A 19,997-nucleotide genomic window follows, 5' to 3' on the forward strand; every position below is an offset into this window, starting at 1 on the left:
AATTACATATAAAAAAAAAATATAATTTTTATTTTAATTTATTAAGATTTTTTCAATGTGATGAATGTCCTGCAGTGTTGGTGTTGGTTGTTGTGTATGTGATCTTTCTTTCTCCTTTGAAACCATCGGATGCCATAGATCCATCATTGGAAGAAATACTACTGAATCCAGATGTAGCAGTATCAGGAGTTGAGATAGACTCATCAGTCAGACTCATAGAACTGAGTTTACTACTTATATTGTTTTGTGATTCAAATGCTCTGATTCTCTCGTTTCTTTCCTTCCAGTACTCTCCATTGAAAAGCCATCTATAACCAAACACTGGATCGTCCACCTTCTTGAAGTATCTTGGTGTCCAGACTTGACCAGTTCTCTCTCTTTCTCTCCTTTTCTCTCTTTCCTTCTCCTCTATTCTATTCTTTTCTTTGTTGGCGATCTTGTTTTCTTGCATTTCAAGGTATCTTCTATCAGATCTCAACCTTGAATCAGTTGGAGGTAAAATTTTTTCATACTCTGGTGTCATTTCTTTATAGAAAATAAGTAAATAGATAATTAATATTTAAAAAAGTTTTTTAACAAAATAATTATTTAAACATACCATTTAATGATTGTAAAAATGTACCCAATTTCCATTTATTATTGGCAACTGCAGGATCATTTTCAGCTTTCCAAATGGTGAATTCATCAAATTTGACTCCATGGTCATCCAACTTGGTGATAACTATATATTCATTCCATCTTCCACTAACCAAGAATCTCTTTCTTCCATTGCTATCAAAGATTTCACCGTTGACTTTTCTAGTTGTTCCATCAAACCATCCTGACTTTTGAAAATTTAATACAGCTTTCTCACCAGTCTTGTGATTGGTAATTGTCATTTGACCATGATGTTCAATCCACATCTTTCCAATAATAATATTGTGACAACAAGATCTAATAAAAAATAAAAAACATTAATAAATAGTACCAACACTTAAAAGAAAAAAATGATTATACGTACTGTGGTACTTTCCAAGTATAATGATCTCCAAAATCATTGAGATAAAGATGATTGTTACCAATACTAAAAATGTCTACTGAATTTCCCCAAAACTTGGTAGTAATCCATGACTCTTGTTGAAGATTAAATTTATCACTGGATGTCTCGGCAACACCAATTGGTGGATGATGACTAACTTGTTCACAAAATGTTCTATAATTTCCACTCTTTGGTATATATTCATAAGTTTCCCCAAGTAAGGGATTAAAAGGTTTAGCTAGAAATTAAAAATTTTTTATATTCGAGTTAGTTAAAAAAAAAAAAATAATATTTGCAAATGACACAAACTTACCAGTTCTTACATATGAACTAAATAAAGAAATATTGAAAGCAGTAATATACACCATTCTATCCATAGAATTCTCCAATGTACACGCTTTCTCAATAAAATGTACAAAACGAAGCGGTTCAACCTGAGACTCCAAAACTGTCAGGGGTTCGAAAAAGTAGACCGGTAATGACACCAGAGACATAGTATCCTTTCCAATGAGACCACTGACCTTGCTCCATAGCTTCTTCTTATCCTCTGGAGGTTCATTGCCTTCTCCTTCCTTTCCGAAATCTATATTCTTGAAAACCTCATCGTTTTGTGCCTCTGTCATTGGAGCCTCTGACTCTCCACCCTTATCTTTCTTTCCAAGTTTCCTTTTAATAAATGACATTTTGTTTTTTTCTAAAAAAAAACTATTAACAATTAATAATTACTAATATTATTTTAAAAGAATGTTCTAAAGAATTCATTCATACCTGTTACTTGATAAAATTTCTATAATTTGTAAAGTGTTGTGTAGTCATTTGAAATAGATGAATTAATAGATCGAAATAAGATGGTATTTAAATCGGTGAAATGAAGAAATATAACCAAAAGTAGTTAGTTTTTCAACAAATAAAATATTGTACATACCAATTGATAAAATAAATAATACTATTATCTAATGTTTGATCTTATCAGATTTCTACATAAGAGACATTACGAAAAAAAATAAAAGATGAAAAACCATTAGTTTAACTATTTTTAGAATTTTAGATTTTCAAAGTTCAGCAAAAAAAAAAACAAAACTCTGGACTTTCGAAAGGTCTAAGTTTTGAAGACTTACAATGAAAAAAATATAAAATTTTATAAATCTATCAAAAACGAGAGAATATTATTCTTATGTTATTTACAAATAAAAAATAAAAAAATAATTATTTTTGATTAAAAACTGAATTTAAAGATATGTTTGTTGAACTACAGTAGTTACAGTAACTTTAATTCGAATAAAAATTTATGATATAGCAGTAAAAAAATAAAAAAAAAGAATTAATACAATACAATATTATATAATAGCTAAAAACTAGTAAAGTCTAATTTATGTATGTGTGTGTGTTTGTTTTTATATTTCTGTGTGTTTGTGTGTGTGTGTTAATTTTTTATATTATATTCCCTATGTTACTGTTGATTATTATTGAAAGTAAATTGATATTTTTTAAAATTTAAAATTAAAAATACTAAAAGTAAATTTAAAAACTAAGAATAGGAAATTATTTTTTGTTTTACAGATTTCATTATCTTGTTTTAAAAGTATTGGACAGGTTTTTTTGTTTTTTTTTGGTTTTTTAAAAATAAAAATAAAAATGTGCAAAGTGGATCTAGAAGTTACATACCTTAGTTTTTTGATATATATGAGGTGTGAAATGTGAATTTCTAAATATTTGGATATCAAAGATTTAAAAAAATAAAAAAATAAAAAGGTAGTCTCCTCCAACTACTAGCTTTTTTATTTATTGCTACTTGATTTTTTTTTTTTTGTTTTTTAAAAAAACAATTATTTTAATTTATTTAAAAAGAAACAAAGTTCAATGAAAGGTTAGGCTTGGTTTGGTTAGTCCTAAGGACTGACCACCACCCACCACCCACTATTTATTCATCGGATTTGCAAAAAATTAAATAGAATATTCTAAAGTAGTAGAGGTGAGTAGGTAACATTCAATTGTGTGTTAAAATAAAAATTATTATCTAATAGCCCTCTTAAGTGTAAATGTTTAGTGTAGAATTAATTTATCTTTGATATATCATCTATGTGAATAACTTCACACCATCTATTGTACTAAAACGTGGTAATGTTGAATTTATACCAACATAAAAAACTCAAAAACTAAATTATTTCTAAAAAAGGTTATTTTTTGATTTTTTTTGAAAAAAACCTGAAGGAAAATGTAGCAATGAAAGTGTTGAAACATCGTGGTAAAACTAAATTTATTTCCTAAATAGGCATTCTCATTTAGACCTTTTTTAAAAAAGATCTGCTTCAAACTATAGTTCATTGATTAAAAAAAATAATAATATTAAGATTTCAATATCTATCGTTATTCTACAATAATTAAAGAAAATCAAATAAATCATTTTTGGTAAAACTGACTTTCAATGAAAACAACATAACAACAACAACAATACAACATTGACTATAAACAAAAATATATTTAAATGTTTTTTATTATTATAAAAAAAAAACTAATTTTTTTATAACTTTTTATAATTTTATTCTTTTCTTTTACTTTTAGTTTGTTGTTGTTGTGCAGAACTACTACTATTCTTTTTCATACTTTCATTTAATAGATTCTTTGATAACTCTAAAATAGTTGAGTAAAGTATCTTTGGTCCGTTGTCAATGTCATTATTAGAGTCATCGTCATCGTCGTCATCGTCATCAGAGTTTGAAAGATGAGGAAGTTTAGAAATGAAACTAATCAAAAGGTTTTGTAATGGTGAAAAATCTGTTGTTTCTATTTAGATTTAAAAATATTATTATTATTATTATTATATTAGTATAATCTTTATATATTATTTTATCTATCTTAATTTTAAAATTACTTACTTGAATAAATAATACATGTTTTAATAATGATTGAAATGATATTGAGTGAATTGTAAATGGATTGTTTGGACATTGATTCCGATTTGAGATACGATGAAAGCTGGTCGGCTAGTGTCGAGATGTTTATGCTGCTACGTGCAAGTTGTGACAGTATAAAGTTGGTGAGTGGTGTCAGTACTTCCAGAGTCTGAATGGTTCTCGGTGCAATCTTGTTGCCAATGTTTGTAATCTCTGGCATGATACGCTCGAGCAGCTGTTTTACGAATGGACCGAGTGTGGTTCGCTGGTGATGCAGGTGCATCAAGTCGGTCAGCTTGAACAGCTGTATGGGACGCTCCGACTGGCCGGTCATTGGCAGCGTACGACTAGATGCAACCAGCAACTTGCCCAACAATAGATTGTATCGGTCGATATGCATCATCTGGTCATTATCATTGTTACCACCAGCAACACCAGCACCATCAGCTGATTCCTCTGTTGTGGATGAATTGTTGTTGTTGCTGCCGTTGTTACTGGTCGCATAGTAGAGTTGGTAGATAAACTTGGCGGCAATCGGGAGAAGTGGAGACATCATACGACACTCGCGAACTTGGTCGAGAAGCAGTTCGACATGCTCGCACAATCCTCGCATTGTGGAACGTCCAGCCAGACCAAGTGTCATATTCTCTGTGACGAACAACAAGTAGGTTCGCGCAATGTCCAGCGGGAATTGCGGGAGTTTCCTGAATCTGGCGTTCTCCTCTTCGATATCGAATTCATCTTGTTGATTCTCATCGTCACTGTCATGATCAGGTTGTTTTCTCTTGTTGTTGTTTGGTTGGATCACTACATCCTGAACGAATGACTGGACAAGCGGTAACATTACTTGACCTCCCCATTCAAAGAAGTCCTGGAACAACTCGCTGTCCGCTTGAAGAGTTGGTTGCGATCCTTCTACGTGGAACAATATCTTACAGTACACGATGAATAGCGATAGCAATAGCTTGTCATTTAACATCAAAACACTGCTGTCGTTATTGTCATTGTCATTGCCACTGGCCAAAAGAGTGAGACGTTGTTGAATGACGGGCATGTACTTGCTAAGACTCATCATCAGCTCTGCCAGTACTTTATGCTGTGAGAGTGTACTGTTTCTAGTGACCTGGTGCCTCAACAGAATGTTCAAGAATATATTCGAGACTATGGCACGATTGGATGCTTCCGCCAACAATTGTTCGTTGGTAACTTCGTCATCATTGTCGTGTTCCTCTTCTTCCTCCTCATCATCTTGTTCATCGTCACTATCATTACTCTTTCTCTTCTTGGTCTTCTTTGGTTTACTACTACTTGAATCTGGATTCAACGACATTTGCTCCAACAATATAATTGGCTCACTGATATTCTTAAAGATGAGTTCCAACACTTCATTCGGTGAATTGTCAAAGAGACATAATAATAATGTTTCTTTAAGTTTATCTGGTGTTGTTTCATCAATCTATAAATAACGATGATATATATAAATACATTAATACATACACTATTCATATACATATATATATATTGTTATATTATACATACCTCATTAAGATTCTTTAATAAGAATTCACAGAGCATAGGATAGTTATTGACACCCATTGACGAAGCAATATCGATTGTTAATGACATTGCATTGATTCTAGGTGATTGTGCACCAAACAACCAGAAATACAAAGTTGTTAAGCTCTCATCTGTAAACTTGGACAACAATGCCTATAGAATAGAAATAGAAACAACAAATAAAGTTGGTCAATATCTTTCTTATAAATCATGATTATAGAATGTTATTAACTTACTCTTAAAATATATTGATTCTCAGACTCTTCCAACAATGGTTTGATAGAGTGTATAGTGTTATTTACAATTTCCAAAAGACATTCGATATCATCCAATGTTATTTGAATATCCTCTGCCTCTTTTGACTCTTCTTCGTTTTCATCATCTCCTCCTTCCTTTTCTTTCTCTTTTTCTTTTTCTTTTTCTTTTCTTAAGCTGTTCTTTCTTTTCTTTCTCTATTTCTTTCTTTGATCTTCTACCTTTCTTGCCTGTTTTATTGGTGACGTTACCGGTGGTCTTTGGTTGATTTTCAGACATCAGCAGTAGAGAGGAATCCGGATGCTTCTCGAGGAATGCAACGATATACTTGAAGGTGTACGCCAGGAACTTGGCAATGTTACGCAACTCGACGAATCCAACGAGATTCGAGTAGAATCCAATGGTTGCATCACGCTTGCTCTTCACCAGCATGATACACCGGTTCATCATGACACTCGAATGTTCATTCTCCGGGAAGTAAGCTTCCACCAGGAGTTGTGTCAGCTTCTTCGAGAGTGGAGCGTTGGCGTGATCCATAACCATACGCTCTAAAAGGTGTTCCAATGGCACGATGTCAAGGAAGCGAATGGTGGAGATACCCTTGATATACAAGAGCAGATCGAGGAATGCCGATCTGACACGCTCGGAACTGTCGTGAATCAGGTTGGAGAGGTGAGGAAGCAGCAATCTAACGATGCTGTGAGAGAGCGGCTGGTTGTCCAACAGGTAGCGGATTCCTTCGAATACCGACTCTCTCACCAATCCACTGGAACGATCGCGTGCAATATCATAGATGATCTTGGTGAGTAAGATCTTTGAGGTTCCCACCGGGATGATCTCCCAGAATTTGGCGAGCACGCCACACAGTGTTCCCTGGACGGCGGCGTGACGAACGACAATCGCCGGATCAAACAGCAGCTTCTGGAGTTCGACAAACTGGCGTTGCAGCAGCTCGTCTACTTCACGAGTCGGTGCCTCAGAGTCGTAGATCGGGAAGGAGTCCATGAATAGTCGAGTTGCATTGGCGCGCACCGCTGAGTTTGCCACGGCAAGCGAACGCCAGAGAATCGGCTCGTAGACACGCAGCAGCATCGGATCGATTGCTTTGTCCACTGCTTTCTTTTCGTGGAAATAGTGGAGGAATGCCATCAAACACTTGAACAACTTTGGATTGGCTGCATGAATGGCGCAAGTCGCCAAGTTTTGCAGGCAGCCAAATTCAATGCGCAGCAGAAACGGTCCGGTAGCGGCACGCCATGCCTTATAGTAGATTTCGGCGTATGCCTCCAAAACACTGCGACTGCACAACACCAGTTGTCCTTTGACTACAGAGTGAATCAAATCGATAAACTGTGGTCGCAAACTAAAGAGGAATACCAACATCTTCTTGCCTTCCACTGACTTTACAAACTGTGGCTGAATAAAGCAACCCAGCAGCAACTCCTTTATAGATTCGGAACTCTCATCACCCAAATCCAACAATAGCAACGCATTCTTCATATTATATAATCTAGTTATATCTATTAAAAATGTTTTTGAATAATATTAGTATTCGATAATAATAAAATCAAAAGATCTAGTAATTTCTAAATATAAATTTCATACCAGCGACAACTGTAGATTCAAAAGCTTTCTGAACAAGATAACCAATGGTTTGAGGAACGAGTTCCTCTTTGTTGGGACGATCTTGTTTGAACCAGATTTCACAAAGCAATGATATTTCATTGGCAATCTTTCCATATAATTTCGATAGTCTCAAAAGTATATCTTTTGAAAACAACTGGGTTGATTCGATTTGCATCTGTAAATTTAACATTGGTAATAATAAACCTGGAATTTGCAAAAAAAAACATTCATATCGTTTAATATTAAAATGGAATGAACTGATATAGTTTGAAACACTTTATAAACTTACTGTGAAATATTGTTGCTATTTGAAAGAGTTGCTCTGGTGGATTGGTATTCTCTTTGATCTTTATATAGCAATGACAAATGTGGATGATAGATTCGAAACTCTTGAGTGAATCGATCAATATCGTCTTGGAGGTGTTGCTATCGATGTCTTGATCCTCTGTCGATGGTACCAGTAGTTCCTCTTCGATCAACGGTATCAACTTATTGTTTAAGAGTGAATCGAATAGACTCTCATGGTGCTTACTGGGTAACCACGTTAAAAACTCTGTCATATTCATCTCCTCCGACTTGGGAGCTGCCAACTTTGAGAATTCACCTGCAGCTCCATTGGTTTCGATCGCTTTGAATAATCTATTCTTTAACTTCTCCATATTATTAATATTCTAATACTATTTTCTATATTTATTACAAAATAATAATAATAATAAATAATTATTATTTTTTTTCTATCTTTCTTTCTTCTTTAAGCTTTGATTGTTTTAAAAATCATTCATTATCAATAGATATTATATTTAAATAGTAACTTATGTATATATAAAAGAACTTATCTTGATATTAAACTATCAAACATTGTCAAAAGCTTGCTCAATCATAATTCCTTCTAAATTATTGGCGCCAAAATTTGAATTTTTTTTTTTTTTTTTTTTAATGTCTCATTCATATGATCATAGTTTAAATTATAAATTAAAAAAAATTATAAAAATCTTCCTTATCTATATATGTTCGTTTTATTATTTAATTAACCAATAATTTATTTTATTTTCAATTATTATTTTTTTTAAATGTTTATTTACAAATAATATGAAAGGTGATACTTCATTTAACTATTTTTGAGGAAAATGTGTTGTTGTAACCAACTTTTAAGAATCAGTGATAACTCTATTTTTATGTTCTAAATGTCTCAAAAATAGAGTTTGTAAGTCGTATATATTCAACACAAGTGACTTTATTATGTATGTATTTGTGTGTTGAAATGTTCTTGTCAAACTGATAGTCTGTTTTAACAATTGTTTTTGTAAGGTGAACTGCCACACAAACAACAACAAATCTGATCATCAGAATAAACTTTAAACACCTCGTGGTTTTTTTATTAAACACAAAACAATCGTTTGCTTTTTTTTTTAGCTCAAATCCCTGATTGTCTGCAAAACTGGTTAAAAAAAATGTTTTATTTTTATTTTCAAAAGTTTTTGTTTGAAATGAATGTTCATTTTTTTGGTGATTCGATTAAATATAGAATCTTCGAGTAGTAATCAAACTAATGGTGACATGGAAGTGCAGTGATTCCAGTCATAGGATATGGTAATGATTGCTTATAAGCGAAAAAATAAAAATAAAAAATTAATAAATTAGATGAATTGGTTTAAGACATTTATTGGTGGCTTTGTATGAATTTGGTAATCTATCCCTTTCTCTACACTACACCTAATCTACACTTACTATAAATAAATAATAAAGAAACATTACATAACGATTTGTTTTAAAAATCTACAGACAAAAAAAACAAGGTATTTAAAGTCAGTTCATCATTTGATCACTCATTTAAACCTCTATCTATCTTTTTCATTTATTATAACACTATAATAACTAAATAAAAGTAAGTAAAAAAATTGTGATTGTTAATGACAATAAATAAAATGAAAAACAAAACAATATAATAACATCATAAATATCGGAATAATATATGGAATTGGCGACATCAACCAGTCCGCATGTACGATATTATTATAACCAACGCTTAGTCATGATATCATAAGTATCATCAAGCAAATCAAGTAATCAAAAGTTTACACTTTTACAGAATTAGTTGTTCGATGGAACAAAATTTTTCATTTTTCTCATTTTCAACTTTTCTTTGACAGATTCCATCAAAGTATCCAGCATCTTTTGCAGAATTGGAATAGCTAAGATTTGATTCTTTAAGAAGAGCCACTAAATATGATCTTTGAAAATATCTAATTAAATAACATGAAACTATTTAAACAAACTAACACTTTCAAATCGATTCACTTACAACAATAACAATTAAATTATCTATTTATATATATAAATAATTATCAAAAGTTCGAGAAAACGGTTATTAAATAACTTAACTTACATACACACATATTTTTTATTTTTTCAAAGTAAAGTATTCGTTCATGCATCCATTCACTCGACTGTTACATTTCATTTTAACACTAAAAATAATAATCAAATAATAACCATTTTTGTTTCATTACATTAACATTTTCATAATTTGATGGTGAATTTGTTTCTTGTTAAAGTTTTATCTTTTTTAAAAGATTAATTTGTTGTTTGTAAGTTGTAATTCATTTATTTGTACAAATCGATGAAGTTGTGTCTTGTTCTGTTCTAGAATCGCTCAAAGTTTATGTATGCTGTCAGCACACACAAACAAAAAACCAACGACATGATTTCATTTTTCAAAAGTTTTGATTTTTTTTTTTTTCTTAAAACTTTGATACCCCACAACATTCCACACTACCCCACCACACACCAAAAGTTCAAGAAGGTTATTCTGCACGCTCACACTTCTCCACGCAACTTCCAAGATTTAATTAAAAAAAGTAAATGGTTTATTTAAGTGCCAAAAACAATAATTAAAAACAACAAATACAAATACATAATAACAAAAAATATATAAATATATTAAAAGTAAAATCAAATCAAATCATATCAATTTAAATCATAATTCATTCCCTAAACTAAACCTAACTTAATTTTACTTTACTTAATTTAAACATAGACAAGATCTTTGTTTTTTTTTTTGTTCGGTTGTTCTTCTATTCTAAAAACAATTTTTTGACATTTTTTTTTCATTCCATTTATTAAATATTATTTTTATTTTTTTATTTTTTTCTATTCTGACAAATTGTTGTTGTTTTTTTTGCATAGACAATATACCTAAACATTAGTTATTAATTAATCAATTTATTTATTTTATTTTTCATTTTCATTTTTATTTTCATTTTTCTTATACAGAAAACTACACACTAGTAATATAATATACAACTTATAACAATGGACACCGATTTAAAGATCTATCAAAATCATCACAGAGAAGAGGAGGAAGAAGACGAAGTCTATGACAGAGCCAACGGAACCAACGCCTTGTTGGCCTCAGTCAAGACCAAAGTCAGAGACGCATCGGTCAACAACGAGAAGACACTCGCTCTGATGCAAGGAAACGTAAAATCACTGCTAGAGAGCATCGGTGAGGATCCAGAGCGTGAAGGTCTCCAAAAGACACCACTCCGTATGGCCAAAGCATTGATGTACTTTACACATGGTTATGAATTATCAGTAGATGGTAAGTTTTCGATTGATATAATATCACAAGACAAACAAACAAACAAAATAATCTAATAATGTTTTTATTTTCCATTTATTTTTCCAGAAATTATTGGTGGTGCCATCTTCAATGAGAATCATCATGAGATGGTCGTTGTAAGAGATATCGATATTTTCTCATTGTGTGAACATCACATGGTACCATTCTATGGTAAATGCCATATCGGATATATTCCAGATCGTAAGGTGTTGGGTCTGAGCAAATTGGCAAGAATCGCCGAGATTTTTGCACGTCGTCTGCAAGTACAAGAGAGATTGACACGTCAAATTGCATTGGCCATCAACGAAGCACTCAACCCAATGGGTGTTGCTGTCGTCATCGAAGCCTCACACATGTGTATGGTGATGCGTGGTGTCCAAAAACCAGGTTCCTCCACTGTAACATCATCGGTCTGCGGTGTCTTTGAACAAGATTCTCGTACACGTTCCGAATTTTTCAGTTTAATTAGATCAAACAAATAAGCAAAAGCTTGTGCTTAACATATTTCACCCAAACAATCAACAACAAACTATTTTATTTTTTCTAAATCAATCAGTCAATCAATCATTTTTCCAATTCAAACAAACAATCAATTCACAATACCAAATGTATGATATTATAATATTTCAAACTATCAACATTCTTTACAACAACACAACAAACAACAACAATAATCCTAGTATTAATAATCCATTTTCAAAAATACACCGAAATGGAATTCATTCATTAACTTAACTTGGTCGTTAAATTTCGACTCTCCAACTTTTAGGGAATACCTAAATTTTAAAATAAAAAAGTTAATTATTTTTTAATAATAATAATAATAATCTGATCTGTTTGTCTGTTTTATTTAGTTATTGAATAAACAATGAAAATAATAATAGATTGATAACAATATGTTTTTTGTATAGGTACAATGATAGATATTGTTTTGTTTATTTCTTTTTATTCTTTTTGTTTTGACCTTTCTTCTTGAAGGAACCATCGTCTTCATCATCAAAGTCTATATCATCGTTGTCGTTATTCTCTTCCTCTGCTTTCTGTGCTTCAAGTTTAGCCTTCCTCTTTTCTTCCTTGATCTTCTCTTGCTTCAAAATTTGATCCATCATCTTCTCTTCCTTTTCACTGATACCCAACTCCTTCATAAGTTGTTTCTTTTTCTTTTCCTCCTGTTGCTTCATCTTCAACTCTTCCATTAACTCCTTCTTTGTTTGTTGTTGTTTTTGAGGTTGTTCTTTCTTTGTTTGTTGTACCTGTTGTTGTTTCTTATCTATTTCTGTTTCATCTTCTTGGTCTTCATCTTGATCTTCATCTTGATCTTCGTCCTCATCTTGATCTTCATCTTCCTCATCTTCGTCCTCATCTTCATCTTCATCTTCATCCTCCTCTTCATCTTCATCTTCATCATCTTCGTCTTCATCCTCATCAAATTCATCATCATCATCATCATCATCATCCTCTTCTTCAATTGTATTTCCATTTTCATCTTTGTAGGTCAATTCATTCTTTATCTTTGCTAAATCAGCAGCTGACAACGGTACAAACTTGGCAACCATCACCTTATTGTCGGTATCAGACTGCTCCACCAATTTACCGTATCTAGCAATGGGTGCTGCCACCTTTTTGAATATCAGATCACCAACCTCCTTATTAAACAATGTCGCAGGGAATACCAATGACACCGTTGTCTTCAATCCAGCCTTTAAAAATCTCTTTAATCTTCTAATCTTCATATCCAAATCGGATGCTTGAATAGTTGGTGACAACTATTATTATTATTATTATTATTATTATTAATTATATTTATAATTAGTAACATATTATTTCTTATTATTAACAATTTATATCACAACTTACAAATATATTTTTATCTTTCTTTCTGAGTTTAGCATTGAGTTCTTTGACCTTGAGTTCGTAGGACTTGACGTGTCTGGACATGACGACAAACTTGACGATGCTTGGGTTTTCGGGGTTGTTTGATTCGTGGATCAAAAGGAGATCTTGTTCCTGTGACTTGGCCATTTTCATTGCTTCCTTGCCACTGATCGACTCGGCTACCAGTTTGCTGTCGGTACCGATCACCCTGACATTCGGGAGACGAACGATATCCTCGTTGTACTTGAGCTTCTTGATTCCCAGTTGACGACATGCACGGTTGACACGCAATCTCACTTGGGTGGAGGGATCGATTGCCTTGCTAAAGTATTTGACTTTGGCTACGTCCTCAGCGCTGTAGACAGTGTCGTCAACGAGCTCGCCCTCCTCAATGTCGTGATCGCCATACTCGATTCGTTGTCTCATGATATCGCCATAGTCGTAGTTCTCGTCAAATTCGTTGTCGTCAAACTCTCTGTCGTTGTCAAAGTCACGTGCCGAACGCTTTTCATCGGCTTGCTGCTTTGCCTTCAACGCTTTGTAACCACCGGATTCACGCTTGGGTTTCTTCAGCTTTTTCTTGTCTTTTCCGCTTCGCTCACGACCAAACATATCGGAGAAATCATCGTCTTCGCCATTCTCACCTTCAAAGCCATCGGCTCTCTGTTTCGATTGATCCTTTCGCTTGGAATCTGGAATATCCTTCTTGTTCTTTGATGATGCTGATGTTGATGAAGTTTTACCAGTTGGCGATGTTGATGACTGTCCACTCTGATGTTGGTGGTGTTGTTGTTGATTCTGTTGATTTTGGAAACCAGTGAGTACTTGTGTTTGAATTCTACCAGCATTTCTTTGATTCAATGACGATTCAAATTGTTTCTGAGAGTTTTCGAAATTTGCATCTTTGAATCTATTGTTGTTGTTGTTTCCTGGTGGTGTTTTAGTTGTTTGTTGTTGTTGTTGTTGTTGGTTATTTTGTTGTTGATTATTTTGTTGTAATGTCTTTTGATTCATCTGGTTCAATTGTCTCAAGTGATTTAAAAATGAAATTTGAGTTCCTTGTTGTGGTGGTGGTTGTGCTGTCGATTGTTGATGTTGTTGAATATTAAAGATAGGTGATTGTTGTTGATGTTGTTGTTGTTGTAGATTTTGTTGTTGTTGATGTTTAGGTGGTATATTTGGAAATTGTTTCGCAGAGAATGGGAATGTCGATTTGTTACTATTACTACTGTTTGTCGCATTGTTATTCGGCTGTTGTTGTTGTTGTTGCTGATTCTGTTGTTGATTTCCATTCTTTTGTTGATTGAAATTTATATTCTTAAATAAATCGGATTGTGGTTGTTGATAAAGTGGTGATGAAAAGAATAAATTACCACTATTACCATTATTATTACTATTACTATTATTGGTGTTGGTATTCGCGTTGTTATTATTATTACTATTATTATTGTTATTATTAGATTGACCCTGTGATGCTTGTTGGTTTTGCTTCAATGGGAAATTAAAGATTGCAGACAATGGTCTTTTCGATGGGTCATGTAATCTATTATCCTGCAAAAATGATAACTTTGGTCTATTCTGATTCTGATTTTGATTTTGATTTTGATTTTGAGTTTGATTGTTATTATTGTTGTTGTTGTTTGAACTATTATTGTTATTATTGTTATTATTATTGGTGGTAGAGTATAATCTCGAAGTTAGATTTAAACTACTTCTCAAGACATTACCACTATTACTACAACAACCATGTCTCAGAATTGTATTTGAAGTATAGTTTGATACAGTCAACATTGTTAATACTGCTCTGATATACTAACTTTACTCTATGACAATAAGACTAGCTTGAAAAAGTACCTCTTCTCAAATAAAATAAAAAATTAAAAAACGAACTAAAAGTTTTTTAAAAAGGTAATTTTTTTTTTTTTTTTTACCACAAACACATCATTATTTATCATTGAATAGTACAATTCTTTGTTGTTTACTTGTATCTTTACTCAAAGAATAGTACCAAGATCAATTTGTGTGTTTGTTCAAGTACAATCAGGGTTCAAAAATAAAATAATATAATATAGTGTATTTATAAAAGTTACTAATATTCCTTTATTTTTAAGTAGATAGATCATAATGAGGTGAACATAATATTATTAATTAATTAATAATACCGAGATAATAAATATAACAACTATGAAAATCCATATGGAAGAAGATAGTTAGAGTGTTTGCAAACAATCGAAATAGATCTTGGTGTCAAAAACCAATCAACACACGATCCAATTTTGCAAAAAAAAATAAAAAATTTTGTTGTTATTCAAAAAAAAATCAATTTTTTTATTTTATTTTTTTAATAGTGGTTTTTTTTTTCAAACAATTTTGATCAACTTTTAAGTGATTACAATATTCATTGTTTTAAATAAAGAGATAACTAGAAAGGTCAAACAAGTTCATAATTAAATAGATTTAAAATATTTAAATATTTTCTTCTTTCTTTTTATATAGATACGCAATAAATCAATCACCAATCAATCACCAATACACCTCCAAATCATTTGTAACATTAAATATATATAAATCAAAACAACAACATTTAACCTTTTTTAAAATATCTTTATTTTTTGTATTTTATTTTTACTCATTATTTCTTTTTTTCTTTTATAACACACATATTTTCATAAATACACAACTTTCACTCAATCAATCAATAACAACGCTAAACAATAGTAATAATAGTAATAATATAAAAAAGATAAAGATAAAGATATGTCTAGTTCACTTCAAGATGCAAATGAGAGAGTGGACATTCTAGAGTCATTTCCATTTCAGGACGATCAATCGTTGATCGAGGAGTTACCATCGAGTGTTGGATACTCTTCGTACAGTAGCAATGCATTCTTTGACCGTAATGCTTACGATACACAATGGGCAGAGGAGATGGCCGCAATGGAGAAGATGGATGAACTACTCAAGGCAGGTGAACACTTTATCAACATGGTCTACACCTATCGTTCGTGCTCCAAGGCGCTGCCACAGGTGAAGACCTCCGAGCAGGCCAACAAGCAGCAGATCTACGAGGGCACATTCGAAGTGCTCGAACCAGAGATCAAGAAGCTCAAAGACTTTATGTACTTCCAGCGTGATACCATCAAAGTGTTTTGCGAGTACATCAAGAAACTCGCACAGACCTACGACAAGAAGAAAGAAACAATCATCGCCTCCGAAGCACTGATATCCTATCTAATCAAACTACTCGATCTTTTCGCACTGCTAGATGCACTTAAAAACATGAAAGCATGTTTGAACAACGATTTCTCTTTCTTTAAAAGGTATGTTTAGTAGTAGTAGTTGTAGTAGTTGAGTGGCAGTGTGGTAGTGTGTGTGTGTTTAGAAATTATTTGTTTTCCAGAAAAAACTAATTTTTAATATTCAATTTTTCTAGAGCATCTGGATTTTTGAGAAAACAAATGTCGGGAGCTGAAGATCAGACACAGGAGAATCATACTTTATATTTGTTTTTGGCACATCAGAATTCGATCACTACAACGTTGAAGCAGGATTTGCATAATATCGAAAAGTTTGACGATGTTCTCCCGATCATCGTCAATCAGTGCGCAGACTATTTGGATAACGATAAGTATATATTGCCGTCGGAGAAGCATTGTTTGTTGCGTGTGATGCCATATGTTTTGTTCTTGATCGACGAGAACGACTCGAAACACAACATCTTTAAGAACAAGTCGTTGAATTTGTCACGTTACGCCAAGATCTTTAGAAAGAATCCGGTCGTCCCACTGTACGGAGACATGCAGATCACCCTCGAAGCACTGGTTAAGCGTTCGCCACACTTTGACGAGAAGGCATGGGGAACTTCCACCTTGGAATCAAAGGTCGCTCTCGACTATGAGATCATCCACTGTGTCGACCAGACCAAGCAGCTCTACATCGACTACACTGCGCGTTTCGCCAATATGGTGAATGATATCCGTGCGTCGCGATCCCGCAATCCAAAGGATCCACTTCCTTTCCCAGAGACCGATGTTCCCGAGGTGATCTTGCTCGGTATGCGTATCCTCTCGGACTGGTCGTCGCGTGTCCTCCAGCAATCCGCCTGGAAATACTCAAAGCCAAACAACGACAACACCATTCCCGCACAGTTTGACTATGAGCGTGTCGTTAAGTTCAACTATCGTCCTGAGGAGCGTGTCGCTCTCATCCAGTTTATCGCTATGATCAAGGGTCTTGGCTCGTTGATGGCTCGCCACGAATCCCTGCTGGAGCCACTCATCAAGAAGATCATCCACAATGAAATTCAACAGTTTGTTCAGGTGCAGTTGCGTGAGACCATCAAGTCGTTCGCCAAGAAGAAGGAGCACATCAAGCTCGAGCTGACACAACTCAAGAATCTCGCCGCCGATTGGTTCAACGGTCAGGAGCCAGTCGAAGCCGCCAACGTCAAGAAGAAGTCGACCAGTGGCGAAGAGAAGCCACAGATTCCCATTCGTGCCGTTCCACCCTCGAGCACCCAACTCGACCTGATCCTCACCATCGTGTCGTCGTTGATGGACAAGAAGAAGGAGTTTAGCAGCTCGCAATTCCAAGAGTTGGAGACATTCCACAAGTCTGCATTCTACTACCGCTACCTGCTGAACATCAGTAGCACCGTCAACCAGATAACCGATCTTGCCGATCTCTGGTATCGTGAGTTCTATTTGGAGTTGAACAATCGTGTACAATTCCCAATTGAGACATCGTTGCCATGGATTCTGACCGATCACATCTTGGAGTCGGACGATCCCTCGCTCATCGAATACATCTTCTACCCACTGGGATTGTACAACGACACTGCACACCGTGCTCTCCAGTCGTTGAACCAACGATTCCTCTACGACGAAATCGAGGCAGAGTTGAATCTCTGTTTCGATCAGCTGCTCTACAAGCTGTCCGGTAAGATCTACACTCACTTCAAGACGACCGCATCGAACATCCTCCTCGACAAGAGCTACAAACAACAGCTGGAAACCTTCCACTTCCAGGGCAAGTTGAACATTCCCAAGTCGAGATTCGATGTCTTGCTCCGTCAGAAACACATCATGTTGTTGGGACGTTCCGTCGATCTCTCTGGCCTGTTGGCACAGCGTCAAAACACCTACCTGCGTCAGAATATCGAGTATGCCATCTCGCGTTACGAAGCATCGGATTTGACATCGATCGTCGAACTCGAAACTCAGTTGATCAACATCCGTTTGACCTACAGACTGCTCTCACAATTCCTTCAGTTGGATCCATTGGAGTCGATCTTGAATGAAGTGAACGAGTCGACATCGCTCGTCTCCTACCACGGACGTATCGCTCTTCACACCATCTTTGAGATCATGTCTGATTTCGCACCAAACTACACATTCAATTCGATCACCCAGCGTTTCATCAAAGCACCGTATCTCTTCACCGAGGAGGTTCAACGTGAATCGATGCCAAAGACCAACCCGCTATTCCTCTTTGGAAACAAGCAGTTGAATGCTGCCTATGCCAACTCTGCCGAGTTGCACAAGAGCTTCCTTGGTATGCCACACATGCACGCTCTGATCAACGTCGTCGGTCGCAAGAATCTACCGTTGATTATCGGTGAGTGTCTCAGAAACATTGAGATCAAAATCAACAATGTTCTCACACCGTACTGTCGTGAGTTGATCCAGAGTGGTATGCCACCAAGTCAGAAACTACCGATCTACGACTACGGAACTGAAGGAGGTTACGGTTACTTCCAGTTGAAGCTAAAGGATATCTACACCTATCCCGATTTGCGTCCAGAGGTAATCCAGTGTTTCCGTGAGCTTGGAAACAGTATCGTGTTTATGAACCTTTTGGATCAGGCACTCGTTCAATCCGATGCACTGATCTTCACCAAGTCTGCACCGTTCCTTGGATTCACACCGGAATCGTGGTATCAAGATCCCACCGGTGAAGATCCAACGCTTCAATCGCCACTCTACTCACAACTCCAGAAATTGGCACAGCTCATCGAACAGAAACCCGATGTCACCAAAGTACCAGAGTACTTCAACGAGATCGTTGGAAACGCTTGGCGTGCCGATAAATTCTATCGACCGGCCGACAACAACACCTCACTCTTCAAATCAGTACTTCAACGTATCTCACAGATTCTCAACAACGTCCGTTCCGAATGGTCCGGTACCGCACCAGACAACGGAGTGATCAACGTCGACTCATCCACCGAGTTCTATCGTCTCTGGAGTGCACTCCAATTCGTAACATGCTGGCCACTCACCAACGAAAACGACAAATCCTACCAAGAGTTGTTTGGAGACGGTTACATGTGGGCCGGTTGTACTTTTATTCATTTCTTGGGTCAACAAGTAAGTTTTGTTGTGTTGTTTGGTATCCAAAACATTAATATTAATGTGTTTTATTTTATTTCATTGTAGTGTCGATTTGAATTGTTTGATTTCTGTTATCATATTTTGAATGTTGAGGAAGCAGCAGCAGTTCGTAGCGATAAGCCAGCTTTGAAAAACTTTTTCAAGACTGCGCAATTCGTGAAGGATATGAACCAACAGATCTTCTCGATTCTCAATACTTATTGCCCACCACCAGCTCCCTCCAACATGGTACTATCTCCACCAGCCACCGAGCAAGCAGAGCAATTCATCATCACCACCACCGTCGAAGAAGTATCGAATGCACCTCTCTCTCATAGTATAAGCAGTAACAATTTGGCTGGAAGTAATTCATTCCCACCACCACCACCACCCGCCGCTGTAAGTAAATTCGAATTGACATCAATTATATATACATCAGATAAAATATAATCAAATTACAGATTCAACAACAACAATATTATTATTATTATTATAAACAAATCAATAGTAATATTGTTATCTTTCAATATCAACTCAACACTCATTTATTTTTAATCTAATGCTAACTATTATCTTCTTTTCTTTTTTTTTTTTTTATAATAGGGAATGACAAATAGCTTTCCACCACCTCCACCAATGATTGATGATATGCCACCACCTCCTCCACCATTCGGTATGCCACCACCTCCTCCTCCAATGTAAATTGAATAATATTAATAATAGCACCAACCCAACATAAAACCAAACAATCAAATACTTCATAATAAACAACAAACAAA

At 34.7% G+C, this 19,997-nt stretch overlaps 6 protein-coding genes across 6 annotated transcripts; 2 read left to right on the forward strand and 4 right to left on the reverse strand.

Moving 5' to 3' along the window:
• Positions 1-52: 52 nt before the first annotated feature.
• osbK (OSBP family protein) lies at positions 53-1,701 on the reverse strand (the record flags this gene model as incomplete). The annotated part of the gene is made up of 4 exons (XM_020579766.1): positions 53-525; positions 599-933; positions 1,001-1,256; positions 1,332-1,701. The coding sequence occupies 4 exons, from the start codon at positions 1,699-1,701 to the stop codon at positions 53-55; spliced, it is 1,434 nt and encodes a 477-aa protein (XP_020430441.1).
• Positions 1,702-1,754: 53 nt separating this feature from the next.
• On the reverse strand, positions 1,755-6,873 carry PPL_08968 (uncharacterized protein; the record flags this gene model as incomplete). The annotated part of the gene is made up of 8 exons (XM_020579767.1): positions 1,755-1,805; positions 3,224-3,306; positions 3,575-3,802; positions 3,895-5,368; positions 5,452-5,622; positions 5,706-5,890; positions 5,946-6,324; positions 6,484-6,873. 8 exons carry the CDS (start codon positions 6,871-6,873, stop codon positions 1,755-1,757), a joined length of 2,961 nt encoding a protein of 986 aa, XP_020430442.1.
• Positions 6,874-6,943: 70 nt separating this feature from the next.
• Positions 6,944-8,009, reverse strand: PPL_08969 (uncharacterized protein; the record flags this gene model as incomplete). Its single annotated transcript, XM_020579768.1, has 3 exons — positions 6,944-6,984; positions 7,330-7,554; positions 7,640-8,009. The coding sequence occupies 3 exons, from the start codon at positions 8,007-8,009 to the stop codon at positions 6,944-6,946; spliced, it is 636 nt and encodes a 211-aa protein (XP_020430443.1).
• Positions 8,010-10,662: 2,653 nt separating this feature from the next.
• On the forward strand, positions 10,663-11,454 carry gchA (GTP cyclohydrolase I; the record flags this gene model as incomplete). The annotated part of the gene is made up of 2 exons (XM_020579769.1): positions 10,663-10,951; positions 11,039-11,454. 2 exons carry the CDS (start codon positions 10,663-10,665, stop codon positions 11,452-11,454), a joined length of 705 nt encoding a protein of 234 aa, XP_020430444.1.
• A 453-nt stretch (positions 11,455-11,907) lies between these two features.
• Positions 11,908-14,638, reverse strand: PPL_08971 (Bifunctional endo-1,4-beta-xylanase xylA precursor; the record flags this gene model as incomplete). The annotated part of the gene is made up of 2 exons (XM_020579770.1): positions 11,908-12,738; positions 12,830-14,638. 2 exons carry the CDS (start codon positions 14,636-14,638, stop codon positions 11,908-11,910), a joined length of 2,640 nt encoding a protein of 879 aa, XP_020430445.1.
• A 966-nt stretch (positions 14,639-15,604) lies between these two features.
• On the forward strand, positions 15,605-19,957 carry pirA (component of SCAR regulatory complex; the record flags this gene model as incomplete). The annotated part of the gene is made up of 5 exons (XM_020579771.1): positions 15,605-16,167; positions 16,281-19,215; positions 19,285-19,617; positions 19,822-19,916; positions 19,942-19,957. The coding sequence occupies 5 exons, from the start codon at positions 15,605-15,607 to the stop codon at positions 19,955-19,957; spliced, it is 3,942 nt and encodes a 1,313-aa protein (XP_020430446.1).
• Positions 19,958-19,997: the final 40 nt, after the last annotated feature.

The sequence above is a fragment of the Heterostelium album genome (assembly GCF_000004825.1).
Source record: "Heterostelium album PN500 unplaced genomic scaffold PPL_scaffold9, whole genome shotgun sequence".
NCBI lineage: Eukaryota > Evosea > Eumycetozoa > Acytosteliales > Acytosteliaceae > Heterostelium > Heterostelium album.